The sequence below is a fragment of the Colossoma macropomum genome, unplaced genomic scaffold (assembly GCF_904425465.1).
Source record: "Colossoma macropomum unplaced genomic scaffold, Colossoma_macropomum, whole genome shotgun sequence".
Taxonomy (NCBI): domain Eukaryota; kingdom Metazoa; phylum Chordata; class Actinopteri; order Characiformes; family Serrasalmidae; genus Colossoma; species Colossoma macropomum.
In genome coordinates this window covers 37,665,328-37,684,305 of record NW_023494791.1, presented here as the reverse complement: position 1 = coordinate 37,684,305, position 18,978 = coordinate 37,665,328, and the positions used below count along the sequence as shown (strand labels likewise).

Here is an 18,978-nt window from a genome sequence, read left to right as displayed (position 1 = left end):
ATGTGCATGTTGGAAAGCAAAATTCCTCTCCATCGTCAGCTTTCTGACAAAGACCAGCAGATTTTGTGCCAAAATATCTTGATATTTGGAGTTTGTTACTACCCAGCTTGAAGCCCTTAACTGAAAACAAACAGTCCCAACATATGATACTTCCACCACCATGCTTCACAGTAGGTATGGTGTTCTTTAGTCTATTGTAAAATGCTGAGTATAGCATTGTAAAAATACATAAATGAATAAAACAAAATATAAAAATTGAGCAAATAAACAGTAATTGTGCAGTAAAATGTAAAATAAAATTATTATTACTGTTTTAATAAACAGTAAAATGTTAAATGTGTTCTCTGTAGAGGATGTGTTAACTTATTTTACTTAGAAAATCAACATTTTATTTGACCAGGGGCGCACAAACTTTTGCATACGGCTGTATGTGGTGTTCTGTCTGTAGTGTGCAGCCCTAACCAGAAAAGTTAAACTACTGCCAAAGTCGCTCCCTAAACTGATCCTTTCTTTTGCTACAGTTATAATTAAGTGTTGTGAACAGCGAATATTTAACTGCTTTTTTCCAAATATCACATTTTTTATCAAATTGACGTATTTATTAAACCAAAAATATTGCAGAGTAACTTTTTCCAAATATCATTCAGCCTTCATATGCCCTCACAGTGCTTCCTTCAAGTGATAAGCTGATGATCAGAGTGGTGCTAATACGACCCAGGTTAACCCAGCCTGTTAGCGGCTTAAGACAATCAATGTTATTCCTTCAGCTCTGTGCAAGTGAATATATGTCCGTGTGTGTGTGTGTTAAAATTCATGTGGTCAGCACTTCATTGAGATGCTTCGTCTCAGAGCCTCGAGCCTCTGCTCTTTCTGTGTGTGTGTGCGTGTGTGTGTGTGAGTGCATGTGTGAAAGGGTGGTGTGTGTGTGTGTGTGTATCAGTGTTAATCCGCTGTGAAGTGCAAAGCTGCACCTGTACCTTACAGACAGAGAGAAGAGTGAAGCAGGAGGAGAACAGATGTCGTCTTTGGAGATTATTATTCACAGTCTGTGGGATTGCTACATGCCATGGGCCTGCTACATGCTAAAAACAGAGTTGTATGTATTTAGTATTCAGTATTTATAATGGTATGGTTCATTTTCAGTGTTTTCTAGTGTGTTATTGAATAGAGCAGGGTATGACTGACATAGCAACCGCTGATGCACACCTTATTATGGTTTCTCTTGCTGGACAAACTTTATGCAAATGAGCTGAGTGCCGGGCGGTAGCCACAGGTAGGCCTGGGTGGGCCTGGGCTTGCCCAGACTGATTACAGTCAAATGAAGAAAAACATATTTATTAACCCAAAATTTTTAGGACAGTGAAAGTTGCTGATTTGTAAGCGTTGTCATTGTGTTGTGGCCAATCAAATCATTGCACTCTCTACCAAGCTCCGCCTACTTAGCCTATCAGTAATTGCTTAGCAACCACTGCTATCCACCATTGCCTCAAGCCTTCAATTCATTATCAGTGCTCCAGCGTTTGAATTTAAAGCTCCAGGTGCAGTAAAAAGATGTAGTTGGGGATGTTTAAAATAGAGATTCCGTCCCATAGACTTTGTTCATTCTACCCATTCAAAGCCAAAAACAAATGAAAAAAATGTTGTTGTCATCATTAGTTCTCTGCTAATTTGGTACTTTTTACAGCAGAAGCTGACATGGGCCTCTGTCACAACAACAGTTCAGACACTTGAGTGACTTTTTATGTTTGCAAAGAAATGGACAGGAGTGGGAGCTGATTATTTGGCAAAGTTTTTAACACAATATTAGGCTGATTCAGGGCACAGAAACAACCTAGAACTGCTGCTTGTGTTGTAGCGACACTGCCCCAAAATGGCAAGTTGGTGAAGGAAGCGATTCATGGCAGCATTACTGTAAATAGCGTATGGCTACTGTAGATTTTAAGCATAAACAAATTACATAAAAATACAAGCTTTACCCTACAAATACCACAAATAGGTCTTTACTATGTTTTTTCAGTTGCAGTATTTTGAAATCTGGGTCTGCTGCGGCCCCCTCAGCACCCCGCTTCCCACATCCCTGACGGGGTATTTTTTTGACTGCATTCAAAACAGTATTGCATTAAATTCACTTGTTTCAAAATTGTGCATCATTTCCATGTGAATAAAATATCATAAATCTACAGTCTTTCTGTTCTTGGCAGTGATTGTTGTTGCTTTAACAAATTTATTCCATGCTAAATTCTGTGGAGTGGGTGAATCTAGCATGCCAGATTCAATTGTTTTGAGGTAATGGAAGTAATGGAAGTACAGAGAAAGAGTAAAGAAAGGAGAAACACTAAAGTGGGGAGAAATGCAGGGTGAAATCTGTCATAGGTGGGAGCTGGGCTGGGAGAACTCAGATGTAAAATTTGAGCCTGACCTGAGAGCAGCACATATTTGGAAATTAACGTGAGCCGTTGAATCCCATCAGGTTCAGTCAAATATTTCAAGCTGTAGCTCAGCGGAGGGTCGTTTCCCCTTTTGAGTCCTGATTTTTGTCAGTGGATCTTCCTCGTGCTCTTAAGGAATTGCCCTGCTTTGGGACGATACCTGCTGTTAAGTGTTGTATACAGATAGTAGATAAAGAATTTGCTAGTACAGTGGTTCCTAACTACAGTCCTGCAGCTTCCCTTCCCTACATTTTCTCTGTCTTCCCTTCTTTAATGCAGCCACTTGGACTCTGGAGGTCTTATTAATGAGCTCATTAGACAGATCGGGTGTGTTAGATCAGGGTGTTCAGGAGCAGAGTTGGGAAACATTGTACTAGTGAACCACTGTGTAATACTACAGGTTGTTAGATGAGAGCAATGACTCCAGTGGCTTGTTCGCTCAGTCTGACCTCGCTCAGTGTTTACAGTTTACTGCATCAGGGAAAGGACTTTTTGCCAAAATGTTGAGCCCTGTACTGGTACTAATGTCGATCTTTCTCCAGTTCAGCCTGAAGTCTATTCAAGCTGGATTTGTTTTACCCTGTACAAATCCGCTACTATAATGTAAGTGGTTAATTGGAGAAATTTGTGATTTTACTCAAACAGTGTGTGTAGTTTCTCTAGTCTGACACTATTAATTGTGGTTTAATTTTAATCCAGTATGAATCTGCAGTGGGAATATTTTTTTAAGTTTGATTTAATTAATTATGGTGTGGATTTCAATCCAGTATTAATCTGCAGTGTGTGCAGTTTTTACAATCTGACAGTGTTAATTGTGATGTGGATTTTAATTCTGCATGAAACTTCAATGTATGTAGTTCTTACAGTCTGACAGTAATGATTGTGGTGTGATTTTAATCCAGTATGAATCTGCAGTGTGTGTAGTTTTACAGTCTGACAGTAATGATTGTGGTGTGATTTTAATCCAGTATGAATCTGCAGTGTGTGTAGTTTTTACAGTCTGACAGTAATGATTGTTGTGTGATTGTAATCCAGTATGAATCTGCAGTGTGTGTAGTTTTTACAGTCTGACAGTAATGATTGTGGTGTGATTGTAATCCAGTATGAATCTGCAGTGTGTGTAGTTTTTACAGTCTGACAGTAATGATTGTTGTGTGATTGTAATCCAGTATGAATCTGCAGTGTGTGTAGTTTTTACAGTCTGACAGTAATGACTGTAATGTGATTTTAATCCTTGGTTGACTGGATTAGCTGTTAGTTTAGTCCAGTGTTAATCTGAAATGTGCGTTTTTACAATCTAGCAGTATTATTTGTTGTATGATTTTAACACAGTATCAAAACAGTGTATGTAATTCCCACATTCTGACAGTACTAATTACAGCGTGAATGGTCTTTTGTAATTGTGTTAATCCAGAGTTTTTCCCTCAGTTACAGTAGTTCCAATCCACTTCAATTCAAGGAAAAACTATACCTGGTTTTTACGGTGTGTTGTTATTGTTAATTAATGTGATGCTCGTCATGTAGCGCTGAAATAACACAGATTATCCAGATTACACATTCCGATCCAGTCGTCCAGTCAAATTTTGAAAATTTACATTACACAACCTCCTAGTCCAGCTCCAGTAGAGCTGAATTCATAACCAGACCTTTGGTATCAACTTAGAATGACTGGACCTCTGTGTTGTACGAGATCAACTTCACCAGTGTGAACTGCAGTCTCGCCTGGTTCTCTTTGGTGCTTCCTCTGCTCTGACACACTGATTTGGCTCATGAAGGCTTTGATCATCAAGTCTGTTAAGCTGGAACACCAACCTGTTTTTCCCTCCAGCATGAAAATGTGTGTGTGCGCATGTGTGCCACACACTCCTTTTTAGCTGTGTGTGTCAGGGGGAATGGAGCAGGACAGCACTGATGGACGGCGTGTCGTCTTGCTCGTCCCGTCTCACTGAGTAACTGACACTGACACTGCAGGCCTCTACACTCTGCCTTACCACTACATACATCACTACAGGGACAAAGAGAGAGAGAGAGACTGAGAGAGAGAGAGATACTGTGTTATCTGATTCTTTTAGAACTATCTTTCTCTCATTAACTCTGATTAAGAAATCTTCATGCTGAATTGAAGATGAGAGAACCTCTACCAAAGAAAGTCAATTCAAAATAAGGAAACATTTAGTTTGGGTAGGCTAACAATGGCTATATAACTGTATAACTGCTTATATAAACGCAGCCTAGTTTGCAGTACGCTAGTGGCTAACAGCTAATGCATTTTCTTTGTAAAAGCTTTTAAAAGCTTGATTCCACTCTCATACTTGCAGAGCAGAAAAGAGCATGCAGGGCATCATACGGACAAATATCCCCCAAAGAAACTGACTGTGGAGCGTTTAGCACCATTTTGGCATCATCAATATTGGATGTACACCGATGAGCCAAAACATTATATCCTGTTGGTCCTCCACGAGGCCAGAACAGTTCCGACCCGTTTAGGCACAGACTCTGCAAGACCTGTGAAGGTTCCCTGTTGTATCTGTCACCACAATGTTAGGAGCAGACCCTGTAAGTTGTGTGGCGGTACTGCTGCTAATTGGACTTAGATCTAGGGACTTTAGAGGACAGGGCATCACCTTCAACTCGCCATCATGTCCCTCAAACCATTCTCAAACAATGTGTGCATAGTGGTAGGGTATATTATCCTGCTGAAATGGGCCACTGCCATCGGGGAATACTCCGCAGTAATGTTTAGGTAGGTGGAACATGTCAAATTGATGTCCATATGAATGGCCGAACCCGGGGTCTCCCAGCAGAACTGTGCCCAGAGCATCACACTTCCTCCACAAGCTTGTCTTCTTTCCACAGTGCATCCTGATGCCATCACTTCCCCGGATAAATAGCTCACGTGATGTAAAAGAAAATAGGACTCATCAGACCAGGCAACCTACTTCCATTGCTCCAAGGTCCAGTTCTGACGCTTGACTGCCCACTGCAGGCATGTTGAATAGTGGACAGGGGTTAGCATGAGCGCTCTGACTGCCCCATTCAAAGCAGGGTGCAACACACTGTGTTATGACACATTGCTCCCATAAACACCATTTAAAATTTCTGTGACTTGTCCCACAGGAGCCCTTCTGTCAGTTCAGAGCAGATGGAATAGTCTTTGTTGCTGTTATGCATCAATTGAGCCTTGGTAGGTGCTCACCATTATTGACGGGTAGCACCCTGCTAGCCTTGCCATTTGAGAGATGCTCCGACCTACTTGTCTTGCTATAACGATTTGGCCCTTGTCAAAGTCCCCAGGTCTTTATGCCTGTCCATTTCTCCTCCACCCAGCACATCCACTACAAAAACCAACTGTTCGCTTACTGTTTAATACATCCCAGACCTTGAAACGCGCCATTGTTACGAGATAATCGATGTTATTCGCTTCATCTGTGAGTGGTCATAATGTTTTGGCTCAGTGACGTAGATTGAGCCTATAGTGTAGAATGGTGAAGCAGGGTTCGTGAGCATTCTGTGCTAAACAGTGTTCAGGTGGAAATGCTTTTGCAGTTATTACTCTCTGTGTTTTGAAGAATTCAGGACTGCAGTAATAAAGAGGATTTTGTTAACTTCCTATCGGTAGCGAACAGTATTTCTGTTGGACCAAAGAGCAACTGAAAACTTTATCATCCTTAACAAAAATGTTAATTTAAAAATCACTTAGCAGTTAATGTTATTTTTCATTACATGAGGCAAAATAACTTACTATTTATGCTTTACCTCACAGTTTGTGATTTCATTGGATGTATACGTTTACAGGTTTAAATGGCAGATGCAGTCATATGCAAAAGTCAAATGACATGTTCTGTTGATTTTCTAAGTAAAAATAATTTAAAAAGTGAAAAAATTATGCCGCATTTTTTATGTTTTGTTTTTTTTCAGTATGTTAAACTCAGCAAGCAGAAATTGTGCACTAAAAATAGCAGAAAAAATGCCATGGTTTAGTTTGTTTGCTGTAGAGGATGTGTAACTGTTTTTACTTGGAAAATCAGCAAAACATGTCATTTGCCCAGGTGTGTTCAAACTTTTGCACAAGACTGGAAGTGATATTTTTGTGATTAGGCTATAATAGAGGTCGGCAACCCATATGTTAAAAAAAGCCATTTTGTCAAGTTTCAACAAAAATCGAACCACCTTGGGAGCCACAACATTTTATGTCCATTTTATTACAGTAACATTTCACCATTTTGGCTGTACATATGTCTCAGTATGTGTTAACGTCCTAGTATTCTCTACAATGTAATATAAACGAAAACCCAGACCTCCTTTGCTCTGCTTTAAGCTTTAGCTCAGTTATAGCCCCTTTTTCACATCTCCAGCAGGCAACTTTTCCATAAAAAGTAAAATAGTTTCTTGTAAAATGTCTCTCAACGTTTGACTTTTGGCAAGGCTGCTTCTCATTCGCCAGCTTCGTGTTCTAATTTTTCAGTTCCACCTTAAATGGTGCCTGAACTATGTAGCTAACTGTTGCACCATTTAAGGTTGAACGGGAAAATTTGAACAAGAAGCTGGCGAACGAGGAGCTGATTTGAGCTTTGTGACTTTTTAGTGTTTGACAGTTTCTTGTTGTTGATAAAACATATCAGGAGACCAGCTGGAGTCTCTAAATTATTGATATTTGTCTTAAATCTTTCTCTTTGCCTTTTCGTTAGCTGCTAGGTAGGTGAGACTGTTGACTGCGTTGCTGTGGTGACCAGCAGTCTGCACGCCAACCTTCAGGGTTAAAGGGTGAATTAGCAGTTATACATTAACTCCAGAGTTAGAATGATCAGCAGATCTTTATTTTACTGCAAAGGAGGCTTATTTTATTTTTACCTACAAATCTGTTTCTGTTGTGGAGCTGCAACAGGGCATGTTATCGACCCCTGGGCTATGGATACATTTGGTAATCAAGACCTAATGTCCTTTGTGCTTTTCTGTATACCCACACGTGACTTTTTGTATCAGGTTTCGCAATAAGCATGTCACTAAGTATGCATATGCATTTTTAATGGGGAATTTAACTCTGTTGTAACATTGCATTCATACATGTCCTCATTAGCACAACTACTGAGTCTAACAGCTTTTAGACCTATTATTTTATTACAGTAGGCCCACATGCAGCCTGTGTGAAAGAAATAGAGTTAATCATTTATTCAGTTTCTGATCTCTGCTTTTCTCTGCGAGTGAATAATGCTGAAATTTTGGAAAGTCAGTGGAGCTCCACTTCAATAGGCTTGGAGCCTTTGTAGTCTTATTTCGTCTGGAAGCCAGAACTTTCTCTGTTTCGGGGGGAATTTGGGTCATGGCTCCTCAGTACAACCAACGAAGGGCGACTGCCACTCCGGCTCTCTCTCTGCACAGCTGATTAACAGTCATTGTTTTACTTTATTTATTTATTTTTCCTGTCTGAGCTGACGATGCGGTCAGAAGCGGCCTGGCGCTCACTTTGGCTGCTCTGAGGTCAGTGCTTGATTTGATTAGGAGTGAAGGCCCTTCTCTCACACCCCAGAAAGCTGATCCGCAGTGTTTAGGTGAAGTGATGGGGAGTGAAGGCTGGAGCTGGACGGGAATCAGTGACTGATCTGATTTGGCACAAGGGTCTCTTTTACACTGCTTTCTACGCTGTTTGAGAAACTGCAGGAACAACACAGGTGCTGCAGACAGCTCATGAGAAAACTGAGAGAGAGAGAGAGAGAGAGAGAGAGAGAGAATTATTCAAATTATTCAATATTAAGCATTCATTTTACTGCTTTGGCAAGAGCATTTAATTGCAAATTTAGCTAATAAAGCATAGAGAGAGAAATGAAGAAAGAGAGAGAGAGAAATGGAGAGAACAAAATTGTGAAAGTAATGGGGGAAGAAAGAGTGAGGCTGAGAGAGAGAGAGAGAATGAATGAGAGAAACAGAGAAAGAGAGAATGTGGATAAGAGATTAAGAAATGGATGAGATAGAATGAGATGAACAAAAAGAGAAATTTAAAGAACAGATGAGAGAGAAAAAAGAAAGAAAGAAGAACAATAGAAATGAGGAAGGGAGAGAAGGAGAGAAATGGAAGAGTGAGAAAAAAAGAGGGAAAATGGACAGGATGAGAAAAACAGAAAGAAAGAAAGAAGGAAAGGGAAAGAGAGAAATGGGAGAGAGCAGACAAAATGGAGAGAGGGAAAGAGAGAGAAAGAAATTGAGACAGTAAGAAATGGAGAAAGAGCAAGAATGAGAGGAACAGAAAGAAAATGAGAAATTAAAAGAGAGAGAAAGAAAGAAACAGAGAAAGAAAAAGAAATGGGGAGAGAGAAAGAAATGGAAAGAGGAAAATGAATGAAACAAAAGAAAAACAAATTGAAAGAGAGAATGCATAAGAGAGAGAGGACGAAAGAAATCAAGAGCAAGAGAAAGAGAGATGGGAGAGAGAGTGAGAATTAGAGGAACAAAAGGAAAAAGAGAAATTAAAAGAGAAAGAAAGAAAAACTGAGAAGAGAACAAGAGAAAAAGAGAAATAGGAGAACAAGAGAAAAAGAAATAGGAGAACAAGAGAAAAAGAGAAATGGGAGAACAAGAGAAAAAGAGAAATGAGAGAGATAAAGAAATAGAGAAAGAGAGAGAAAGAAGGGAACAAAAAGAAAAACTTGAATAAGAGTGAAAGAAAGAAACTGAAAAAACAAGAGAAAAAAATAGAGAAATGAAAGAGAAATAGGAGAGAGAAAGAAATGGAGAGAAAATGAGAGGAACAAAAAGAAAACAAAGTTTTAAGAGAGAATGCACGAAAGAGAAAGAAAGAAATGGAGAGAGAACGAGAGAAATAGGAGAGCAAGAATGAGAGAGACAGAGAGAGAAAGAGAGAGAGAGAGAGAAGGAGTAGATAAAGTGAAAAACTAGCACAGAGATGGTCAGAGGCAGAGAGAGAGAGAGAGAGAGACCAAGACGGGACACTGTCACCTCCAACTCTTTAATGTGGCATCTTCGGCGCAGCAGCAGTAGCAGCAGTGCTGGATGTGGCTGTGGAGGACAGTTTCTATCCCAGCAGCCTGTGACGAATGTCTTCCACGACAAGATCGGCTCTACTTTCTCCCCCTTTAAACAGCAGCCAATTATTCCTGGCTGTAAAGGACCGCTGGCAGCAGTGCTGTGATTTATTACAGTGCAGGGAGACACCCATTACTCTGTGCTTGTGACGGAGCGTCATGCTGTATTTACACGGCGCTCCAGAGACGCTGTAATCTTTAATTGAATGTGTGTTCTCTTCAGACACTTGTTGCCACCGAGGTTGATGTGAGATCAGTTTTGAGTGTGACGCTTTGTGTTCATCGCACATCAACTTTCTGAGAATTCTGAGTCTGGAGAAGGCAATCCATTTGCCTACTTATTTTATTTTATTTTTTTTACCCACAGTGCACTCTGGTGTGTGAGTCATCACAAGGGACCACAAACGAAAAGGATAACGGACCACTGATGAATGCAGGTAAGTTGCGACTTCTTTTCATTTGTACATTCACTCCGGCCGCTTTCTTAGAAACTCATACAGAAAACATTTACAGTACAGGCAGATGATACTGTATGCAGCATCTTATTGTATGGCTACTGTAATATTAGTGTAACAAAGTTGCAGTAATATATCAAAACACACAGTATCATCAGCTTTACTGTAAAGGTAGGCATCAAAGTATTTTTCTAAAGCAGATGAGTTTGAGTGTTCTGTTATTTAAATCATAAATCTATCTATCTATCTATCTATAACCATTTTTCCCCAAAAAACTTAGACTTCGGCCCAGAGAAGGCAGCAGTGTTTCTGGATCCTGTTTATATGTCGTTTCTTCTTTGCTTTGATTACATTGAGTTTTGACTTGCATTTGTCGATGCACCAACAAACTGTGTTTTCAGAAATGTTCCTGAGCCCATGCAGTGATTTCCACTACAGAATTATTTCTGTTTTTAACACAGTGCCATCTTTGGCCAGCGAGTATTGGTTTTTCACCTTGTCCTTTGCATACAGAGATTTCTCTGGATTCTCTGAATCTCTTAATGATATTGTGTACCGAGATGGTATAATCCTCAAGTTTTGTTTTTATTTTAAGTCGAGAAAAGTTATTATGTTCAGTCTTTTACACTGGTGAACCCCTCCCCATCTTTACCTCTTAAAGACTCAGCCTGTCTGGGATGCTCTTTTAATACATATTTGTTGTCTTTTTACATTTACGCCATTTGGCAGACACTCTTATCCAAAGTGACTTACAGTCTGATAATTGTACACAGGTAGGTGAAGGTAGTCTTAAGAGTCTTGCCTAAACACTCTTATTGGCATAGTGGAGGGTGCTTGCCCAGGCAGGGGATTGAACCCCAGTCTACAGTATAGAAGAGGTGTAACCCACTACACTATACCAACCACAGTTTTTCAATTAGCTGAATTTTTTTTTATAAAAATAAACATTTTGCAAAGCATCCCAACTTTTTTGGAAAAAGGGCTCTGTCTAGCTACCTAGCTATTCTTTTGTCATATTGGTCATTATATAATGACTTTAATTTAGAGACTTTGTAAGTATCCTCTGTCTTTGTAAGTATCTGATTACCGCAGCTACAGTAATGCTAATTTTAGCTATCTGTGGGATTCACACATCTGAGTTTTGCAGTGTGTTGTTAGTACCCTACTAATGATGGCATACATTCACTTACCCACATTTTTAACATTGTACAGTCCTAGTTTTAATACTGACCTTTGGAGCTTGTTAGACATGCAGAAACATATATTATCCTATATTGACTTAAACCTTAACCGTGTACATCACTAGTTTTTGCAAGGACAGATGTTTGCATTTTTGAAAACTGAAATGAAAGAAGTAGGATTTTCGGGCCTTTAAATTAAGATCCAATCCTAAAATTACTGTTTTAACTCTTTCATTTTGTAATATGTGTGCATAGACACTCCCTGGCCTCTTTGCAGTTCTACAATTACAGACTGTAGTCCATCTGTTTGCCCTTTTTTGTTAGCCCCATTTTTTGATCAGGAAACTCGCAGGAGAACCACAAAGCATTATTTGAGTGGTGGATCATTCTCAGCACTGCAGTGACGCTAATGTGGTGGTGTGTTAGTTTGTGTTGGGCTGGTATTAGTAGATCAGACACAGCAGTGCTGCTGTTTTTAAACACCTCAGCATCACTAATGGACTGTGAATAGTCCACCAACCAAAAATATCCAGCCAGCAGCGTCCTGTGACCACTGATGAAGGACTATGGGAAAGACAAACTGCAGAAACAGATGAGCTGTTGGCTCTGACTTTACATCTACAAGGTGGACCAACAAGGTGGGAGTGTTAAATAGAGTGGACAGTGAGTGGACACAGTGTTTAAAAAGTCCAGCAGCACTGCTGTGTCTGATCCACTCGTACCAGCGCAACACATACTAACATGCCACCACCACATCAGTGTCACTGCAGTGCTGAGAACGGTCCACCACCTAAATAATGCCTGCTCCGTGGTGGTCCCGCAGGGGTGTCAAGTAATGTGAACTCTTTAATCAATGATGCGGCAACAGACGGGCTACAGCATGTAACTGTATACCCATATAGTGGACCTATAATGTAGGATAGGAGCTCATGAAGTGGACAGTCAATGGACAGTCAATAATGTATAATGTGTGTATAGTTATCATCTGAGGTCCAGTACGGCCTCAACACTGCTACTAGACTTGCTCTCTACTACACAGACAATCATATTAAAACACTTGATAATTAGCTGATGAGAAAGCAGCTAACTGCTAACATGAATCAAACAAAGTAGGTAGCTAATTGTGCTAGCAAGTTAGCTAGTTAATGTAGTGTAGTTTTTAGCAAACTATTATTTATATCTTCTCATGAGATATAAAGTAGTTTGTTAAAAACTAAACAGAATTAAATAGCTATCTAGCATTAATCTGACAACCTAGATAGCTAGGTCTGCTAGCTAGCTTGTTAATGCAGTGTAGTTTTTAGCAAACAATATATGTGATGAGACTTTTTTGCTTCATAGCCATTTTGCTGCAATCAAGATGTATAAATAATAGTTTACTAAAACTACACTGCTTTAACTAGTTAACTATCTAGCATTAATCTTACAAATTAAGCAGCTAGCTATGCTAGCTTGCTAGTTAGTTAATGCAGTGTAGTTTATAGCACTGCACAGTGGTGTAAAACTGTATCCACTTATACTGTTTTGTGTCTGTGCTGTTATCCGGTGTCGACCAGAGGAGGATGGGTTCCCCTTTTAAGTCTGGTTCCTCTCAAGGTTTCTTCCTCCTGTTGAGGGAGTTTTTCCTTGCCACTGGCTGTGTTTACATGCACAGATTTTTGCCAATCCGATTGTATTACAGACTCAGACTGAGGTGTTTATATGCACATTCTATTCAACAATTTGATGGAAAATCTTCGTTTACATGCTCACTACAAATAATCCGATGCAAAATGGAGTAGCGCTTAGAGTAAACGTTACCATGACAGCGAACATCACGTGAGGTCCAGTCCGAGTGAGAAGAGTTTCCAGTTGGCGCGCTTGTGTTTTTAATTGCTTTAAAATGATGTCAGACTCAGAAAACGTGCTTCACATGTCCTTATTAAAGAAGTTCTGAGACACATAAGCTGGACATCCGTCCCACCACCGTCTTTTAAAGATCAGAGCATAAACTTCGTCTCCTCTGCAGACCAGTTTCTGCTCCGCCATGTTGAACGTTATAAATCAAGATATATGAATAATAGTTTACTAAAAACTGCGCTGCATTAACTGGCTAACTGGCTAGCTTTAATCTAACAAATACGGTAGGTAGTTCTGCTAGCTAGCTACCTTGTTAATGCAGTGTAGTTTTTAACAAACAAATATTTGCATGTCATGAGGAGACTTTTTTGCCTCAAAGAGACCTTTTGCTCCAATCAAGATATATAAATAATAGTTTACTAAAACTACACTGCATTAACTGGCCAACTGGCTAGCTTTAGTTTTACAAATTAGGCAGCTAGTTATGCTAGCAAGCTAGTCAGGTAATGCAGTGCACTTTGTAGCAAGTGATAATTTAAATGTCATGAGGAGACGTTTTTGCTTCAGAGACCTTTTGCTCCAGTTAGGATAGATAAATAATAGTTTACTGAAACTACACTGCATTAACTGGCTAGCAAGCTAGCATTAATCTAACAAATTAGGTAGCTAGTTGTGCTAGCCAGCTGACTAATTAATGCTATGTAGTTTTTAGCTATTATTTAAGGAGACTTTTTTGCTTTAAAAGGGCCTTTTCCTTCAGCCAGGGAAAATATATTTTGCCTTATTATGCTATAATAACTAATATGCAACAAATTAATATGTCTAAAGTCTGCTTGGACAGACAGTTCAGTTTGAAGGAAAATGATAATCTTCTCCTGCTGTAGTCCAGCAAAGTGTTTTCTACTGCTTTCTACTAACACCACCAGTTCACCAATTGAGGGCTTGCTAATTAGCTGATGAAGAAGCAGGTGTTTCAGAGCACAGAGAACTCTAAACTGTACAGTCCTTTGGCCGCCTGTGACTGGAACTGGAAACTCCTGCTGTGGATGCTTTTTCAAACACACAAGGAGTAGCACACCACTGCTCATTGAATTCGCTCATATGCAGGGCTTTGAAATGGAAATTTAAGTAACAGCCTAAAATAGCAAATCTGACTATTCATTTAGTCTATAATAATACAGCACCACCAGGCACGTTTGGGTTTAATGAAGAGTTAGATGATCAAGCTTGATGGGATTATTCATGTGTAATATTTAGCTATTAAATAGGAAATTGTTTGTAGTTTTTCAGGACTGTGTTGTGTATTGGCTTATTTTTTTGGAACACTTTTAAACACTGTGCCGCCTTTGGACCGCTATCGACTACCCTTCATGCTGTAAAGATCTCAGCTGTCGACAGACAACGGGCCTCATTAACTCCAACCCAGAATTAGGGCCACAGCAGGGGCCAGCTTTATGAATAAGAAGTGAGTGAATGAGGAACTTTAAAGAAGCTCAACTTTTTTGGCAGGTTTTGTAGGCCGGTTACTGAGGATGGAAGGATTAGCCATAAATGAGGATGACTTCTGTGAGGTCCATTAGAGCACCACAGTCGTCAGGTGAGCATAGAGAAAACAAGAGAGAGAGAGAGAGAGCTTTAGAGGAGAGGGAGAGGGAGCGCAGCTGTGAGGGAGGAAGACAAGAAACAAGGACACACAGTGTACTACATACTAGATTTTTGCCTGGGGGCTCTGGCTTCATGTTTCCCAGAAGAAACATATGCCTTCACATGATGGGGGAGACCTGTGTGCAAATGTTTGGGCACCCCATGGCCAAATGATATGTTTTATTGGTTTTCTAACTGAAAATGCATGTGTTCTGCAGGGAACACACTTGCACAATTAATGCACAATTACTGTTTATTTGCTACATTTAAAAACATTAGGGAAAAACGTCAAATGTGGCCTGCATGCATTTTGTTTTTTTTGTTTTTTTGTTCAGTGTGTTAAACTGATGCAAATAAATGCCAATGTTCTAACATAGAAAAAGTCATATTTAAATTTGTTCCCTGTAAAGGATGTGCTGACTTATTTTCACTTAGAAAATCAGCAGAATGTGTAATCTGACCAGGCGTGTTCAAACTTTTGCATACAACTGAAGCTAGTGAGTGGAATTGGTCATGACTAAATTGGAAAGAAAAATTAGGTATATAAAAGAAAATGCAGGGCAGTTTCCTTCCTTTCAGCAATGCACACAAAAGCCACTTGAGCGCTGTTAGCTCCCTCTTGTGGTGATTCTTCAGTTTGCTACACGTAAGTGAATGAGTGAGCTATAAGCCAGTTCCATGAGTTTCATGTCAAAAAAGCAAGGATGAAACAGGCACCTTTAAAAAGAAACTTTTTTTCTGAGGGAATGATGCAACATTTTTCATCCAAACTGTGTTTAACTCTGTATATCTATGTGTCTGTGTATGTGTGTGAGAGAGAGTAGAAGAGAGAGCAAGAAGGAGAAAGAGCAAGAGCGTTTATTGCCACATCCATCGCTGTCAGTGTGTCATTGTGGTGTAGTGGCTGGGCGAGGGCAATTAGCCACCGATAGGCGGGTGTTGTTTCAGGAGCACAGCTGCTGCCGTCAAAACACTCAGCTCCCTGCTGCCTGGGTGAGATACACTAACGCAATTTAGCCCCCTTCACGTCCCCCCAACCCTCAGTGTTCATTACCTCTCCCTTGCCGCACACAGGAGCTGCTGCCACAGCAAGGCAGCTCTGAGTAGGAATGAGCAGTAGATGCTATAACATGAAGATGTGTGACACCAATTATATAGATGCTGTAGTGTTAATAATTGCAGCCATAGTTACAATGTGTACTCGTTGTAGGCAGTGAACTGTTTGAAATTACTGAAATGAGTTTTGTCATAACTCTTATACTAATATGTCTCAAATTAGCCCAGATAACGTTACACACAAACACTGGAGACCATGCTAACATTAGACCGTTTAACTGAGTGGCTGAGAGAGGGATGTTTTAGTCATGTTTCAAATGAAAATGCAGCAGACTCTTGATCACCTCTCTATGTCTAGTCCCATTCATCTGAAGTAGTTTACTTTGTTTTTGAGGCAGCTGACGTAAACAGCCAGTCTTTTGGGGTTAACCTTAGCCTAAGTAATTATATATATATATATTATATATATATATATATATATATATATATATATATATATACATACATGGACACACTATATGGACAAAAGTATTGGGACACCTACACATTACACCTACCGGAGCTTTTATGACATCCCATTCTCAATCCATAGACATTAATATGGAGTTGGTCCCCCTTTGCAGCTATAACAGCTTCCACTCTTCTGGGAAGCTTTCGACAAGATTTTGGAGTGTGTCTGTGGGAATTTTTGCCCATTTTTCCAGAAAACTTTATGAGGTCAGACACTGACGCTGGACGAGAGGGCCTGGCTCGCAATCTCCATTTTAGTTCATCCCAAAGGTGTTTGAAGGGGTTGAGGTCAGGGCTCTGTGCAGGCCAGTCAAGTTCTTCCACACTAAACTTACCCAACCATGCCTTTATGGACCTTGCTTTATGCACTGGGGCTCAGTCATGCTGAGACCGAAAAGGGTCTTCCCCAAACTGTTCCCACAGAGTTGGAAACATACAATTGTCCAAAATGTCTTGATATACTGAAGCATTAAGATTTCCCTTCACTGAAACTAAGGGGCCTCAGCCAACCCCTGAAAAACAACCCCATAGCCTTATCCCTCCTCCACCAAACTTTACAGTCAGTCAGCTAATGTTCTCCTGGCATTCGCCAAACCCAGACTCGTCCATCAGACTGCCAGATAGAGAAGCGTCATACATCACTCCACAGAATATGTTTCCACTGCTCCAGACTTCACTAGCGGCATGCTTTACACCAGTACCCCTAACGCTTGGCATGTGCTTGGTGATATAAGGCTTGCATGCAGTTGCTCAGCCATGGAAACCCATGCTATGAAGCTCCCGGTGCACAGTTTTTATGCTGATGTTAATGCCAGAGGATTTTAAACACCTTCATTAATGGGACTGAATAAAACACCTGAATTCAATGATTGTGTCCCCATACTTTTGTCCATATGATGTGTATATACATGGAGCAGTTAATGACTTATCAACAGTAACTTAATAAAGTAATGTAATGGCTTAATAATGTAATGGTTAATGTGAAGTGTTACTCTTTTTGTATTACAAACTACACATGCATTACTCAAATACTTCAGTAAGTAAGCAAATACTAAGACGAGTTTTAATGTCCGAGTATTTGAATAACCACGCCTTTCCCTGGCGCAGAGTCATTTCCTTAAGAGGCGCTGCCAGAATTTCTATCCGACTGGCTGAGGGATTAGCGCAGTGATAGCAGTGCGGGGTCAGGGGTTAATCCTCCACTCTGAGGAGAGCCGGAGCGGATGAGTGAGTTCTCGCTCTCCTTCACTCCGGTGGAGGTCATCACTCCATCCATCTGTCCCTCTTTCTTCTCTCTTTGCTGCCTTTTTGCTCCTTGAGGAATGTGTCTCTCTCTCTCTCTCACCATGCCGGCCTGTTAGTTTAAAGCGGCTCTCCGGCTCCAGGCCCACAACACTGCATAATTTATTATTTCCAGTATCTACAACACACTTTGACTCAGGAAGAGGTTGTAAATCAGTTGATGTGTTGCATCAGACCTAGCAAAAGACTAAACACTGCACTGTTATTGTTTTAAAAGGTGGACAGGGCATATCAACAAAGCAGGAGTGTCTCATAGCAGAAAGGAGAAAGAAGAAAAGTAAAGAAGGGGGAATAATAAATAAATAAGTAAATAAAATGTTTATAATGAAACGTGCATTGTACTCAGTATAACACAGTTATGGCTAAAGAAATAGGTGTACATATAGATTTAACAATGATAGAAACCTAATAAATATGCAAATTACCAGAATAGTATGGCAGTATGGTAATGTAGAAATATCCATCCACTTTATTAGAAACACTTACCTTGTAATCTACTCGCTGCCCACTTTCTCATTAATACTTACATTGTAGTTCTACTCGCTGCCCACTTTATCATAAACACCTACCTTGTAGTTCCACCTGCTGGCCACTTTATTAGAAACACTTGCCTTGTAGTTCCACTCACTGCTCATTTAATTAGAAACACTTGCCTTGCAGTTCTACTCACTGCCCACTTTATTAGAAACACCTGCCTTGTTGTTTTACTCACTGCCCACTTTATTAGAAACACCTACCTTGTACATCTACTTGCTGGCCACTTTATTAGAAACACCTGCCTTGAAGTTTCATTCGCTGGCCACTTTATTAGAAACACCTGCCTTGTAGTTCCACTTACTGGACACTTTATGAGAAACACCTGCCTTGCAGTTTTACTCACTGCCCACTTTATTAGAAACACCTACCTTGTAGTTCTACTCACTGACCACTTTATTAGAAACACCTACCTTGTAGTTCTACTCACTGACCACTTTATTAGAAACACCTGCCTTGTAGTTTTACTCACTGCCCACTTTATCAGAAACACCTACCTTGTACATCTACTTGCTGACCACTTTATTAGAAACACCTGCCTTGTAGTTTCATTCGCTGGCCACTTTATTAGAAACACCTACCTTGTAGTTCCACTTACTGGACACTTTATGAGAAACACCTGCCTTGCAGTTTTACTCACTGCCCACTTTATTAGAAACACCTACCTTGTAGTTCTACTCACTGACCACTTTATTAGAAACACCTGCCTTGTACATCTACTTGCTGACCACTTTATTAGAAACACCTGCCTTGTAGTTCCATTCGCTGGCCACTTTATTAGAAACACTTACCTTGTACATCCGCTCACTGACCACTTTATTAGATTGCCTTGTACTACCACTCACTGGCCACTTTATTAGAAACACTTACCTTGTACATCCACTCACTGACCACTTTATTAGATTGCCTTGTACTACCACTCACTGGCCACTTTATTAGATTGCCTTGTACTACCACTCACTGGCCACTATATTAGAAACACTTACCTTAT

The 18,978-nt window shown here is 40.1% G+C and overlaps 1 protein-coding gene across 1 annotated transcript in view; it reads left to right on the top strand.

Moving 5' to 3' along the window:
- inpp4b (inositol polyphosphate-4-phosphatase type II B) overlaps window positions 1-18,978 on the top strand; it is a 413,125-nt gene that overhangs the window by 242,038 nt on the left and 152,109 nt on the right. The window contains exon 8 of the mRNA XM_036575007.1: window positions 9,834-9,903. Within this exon, the coding sequence (XP_036430900.1) occupies window positions 9,834-9,903 (70 nt within the window). The remainder of the gene's footprint in view (window positions 1-9,833; window positions 9,904-18,978) is intronic.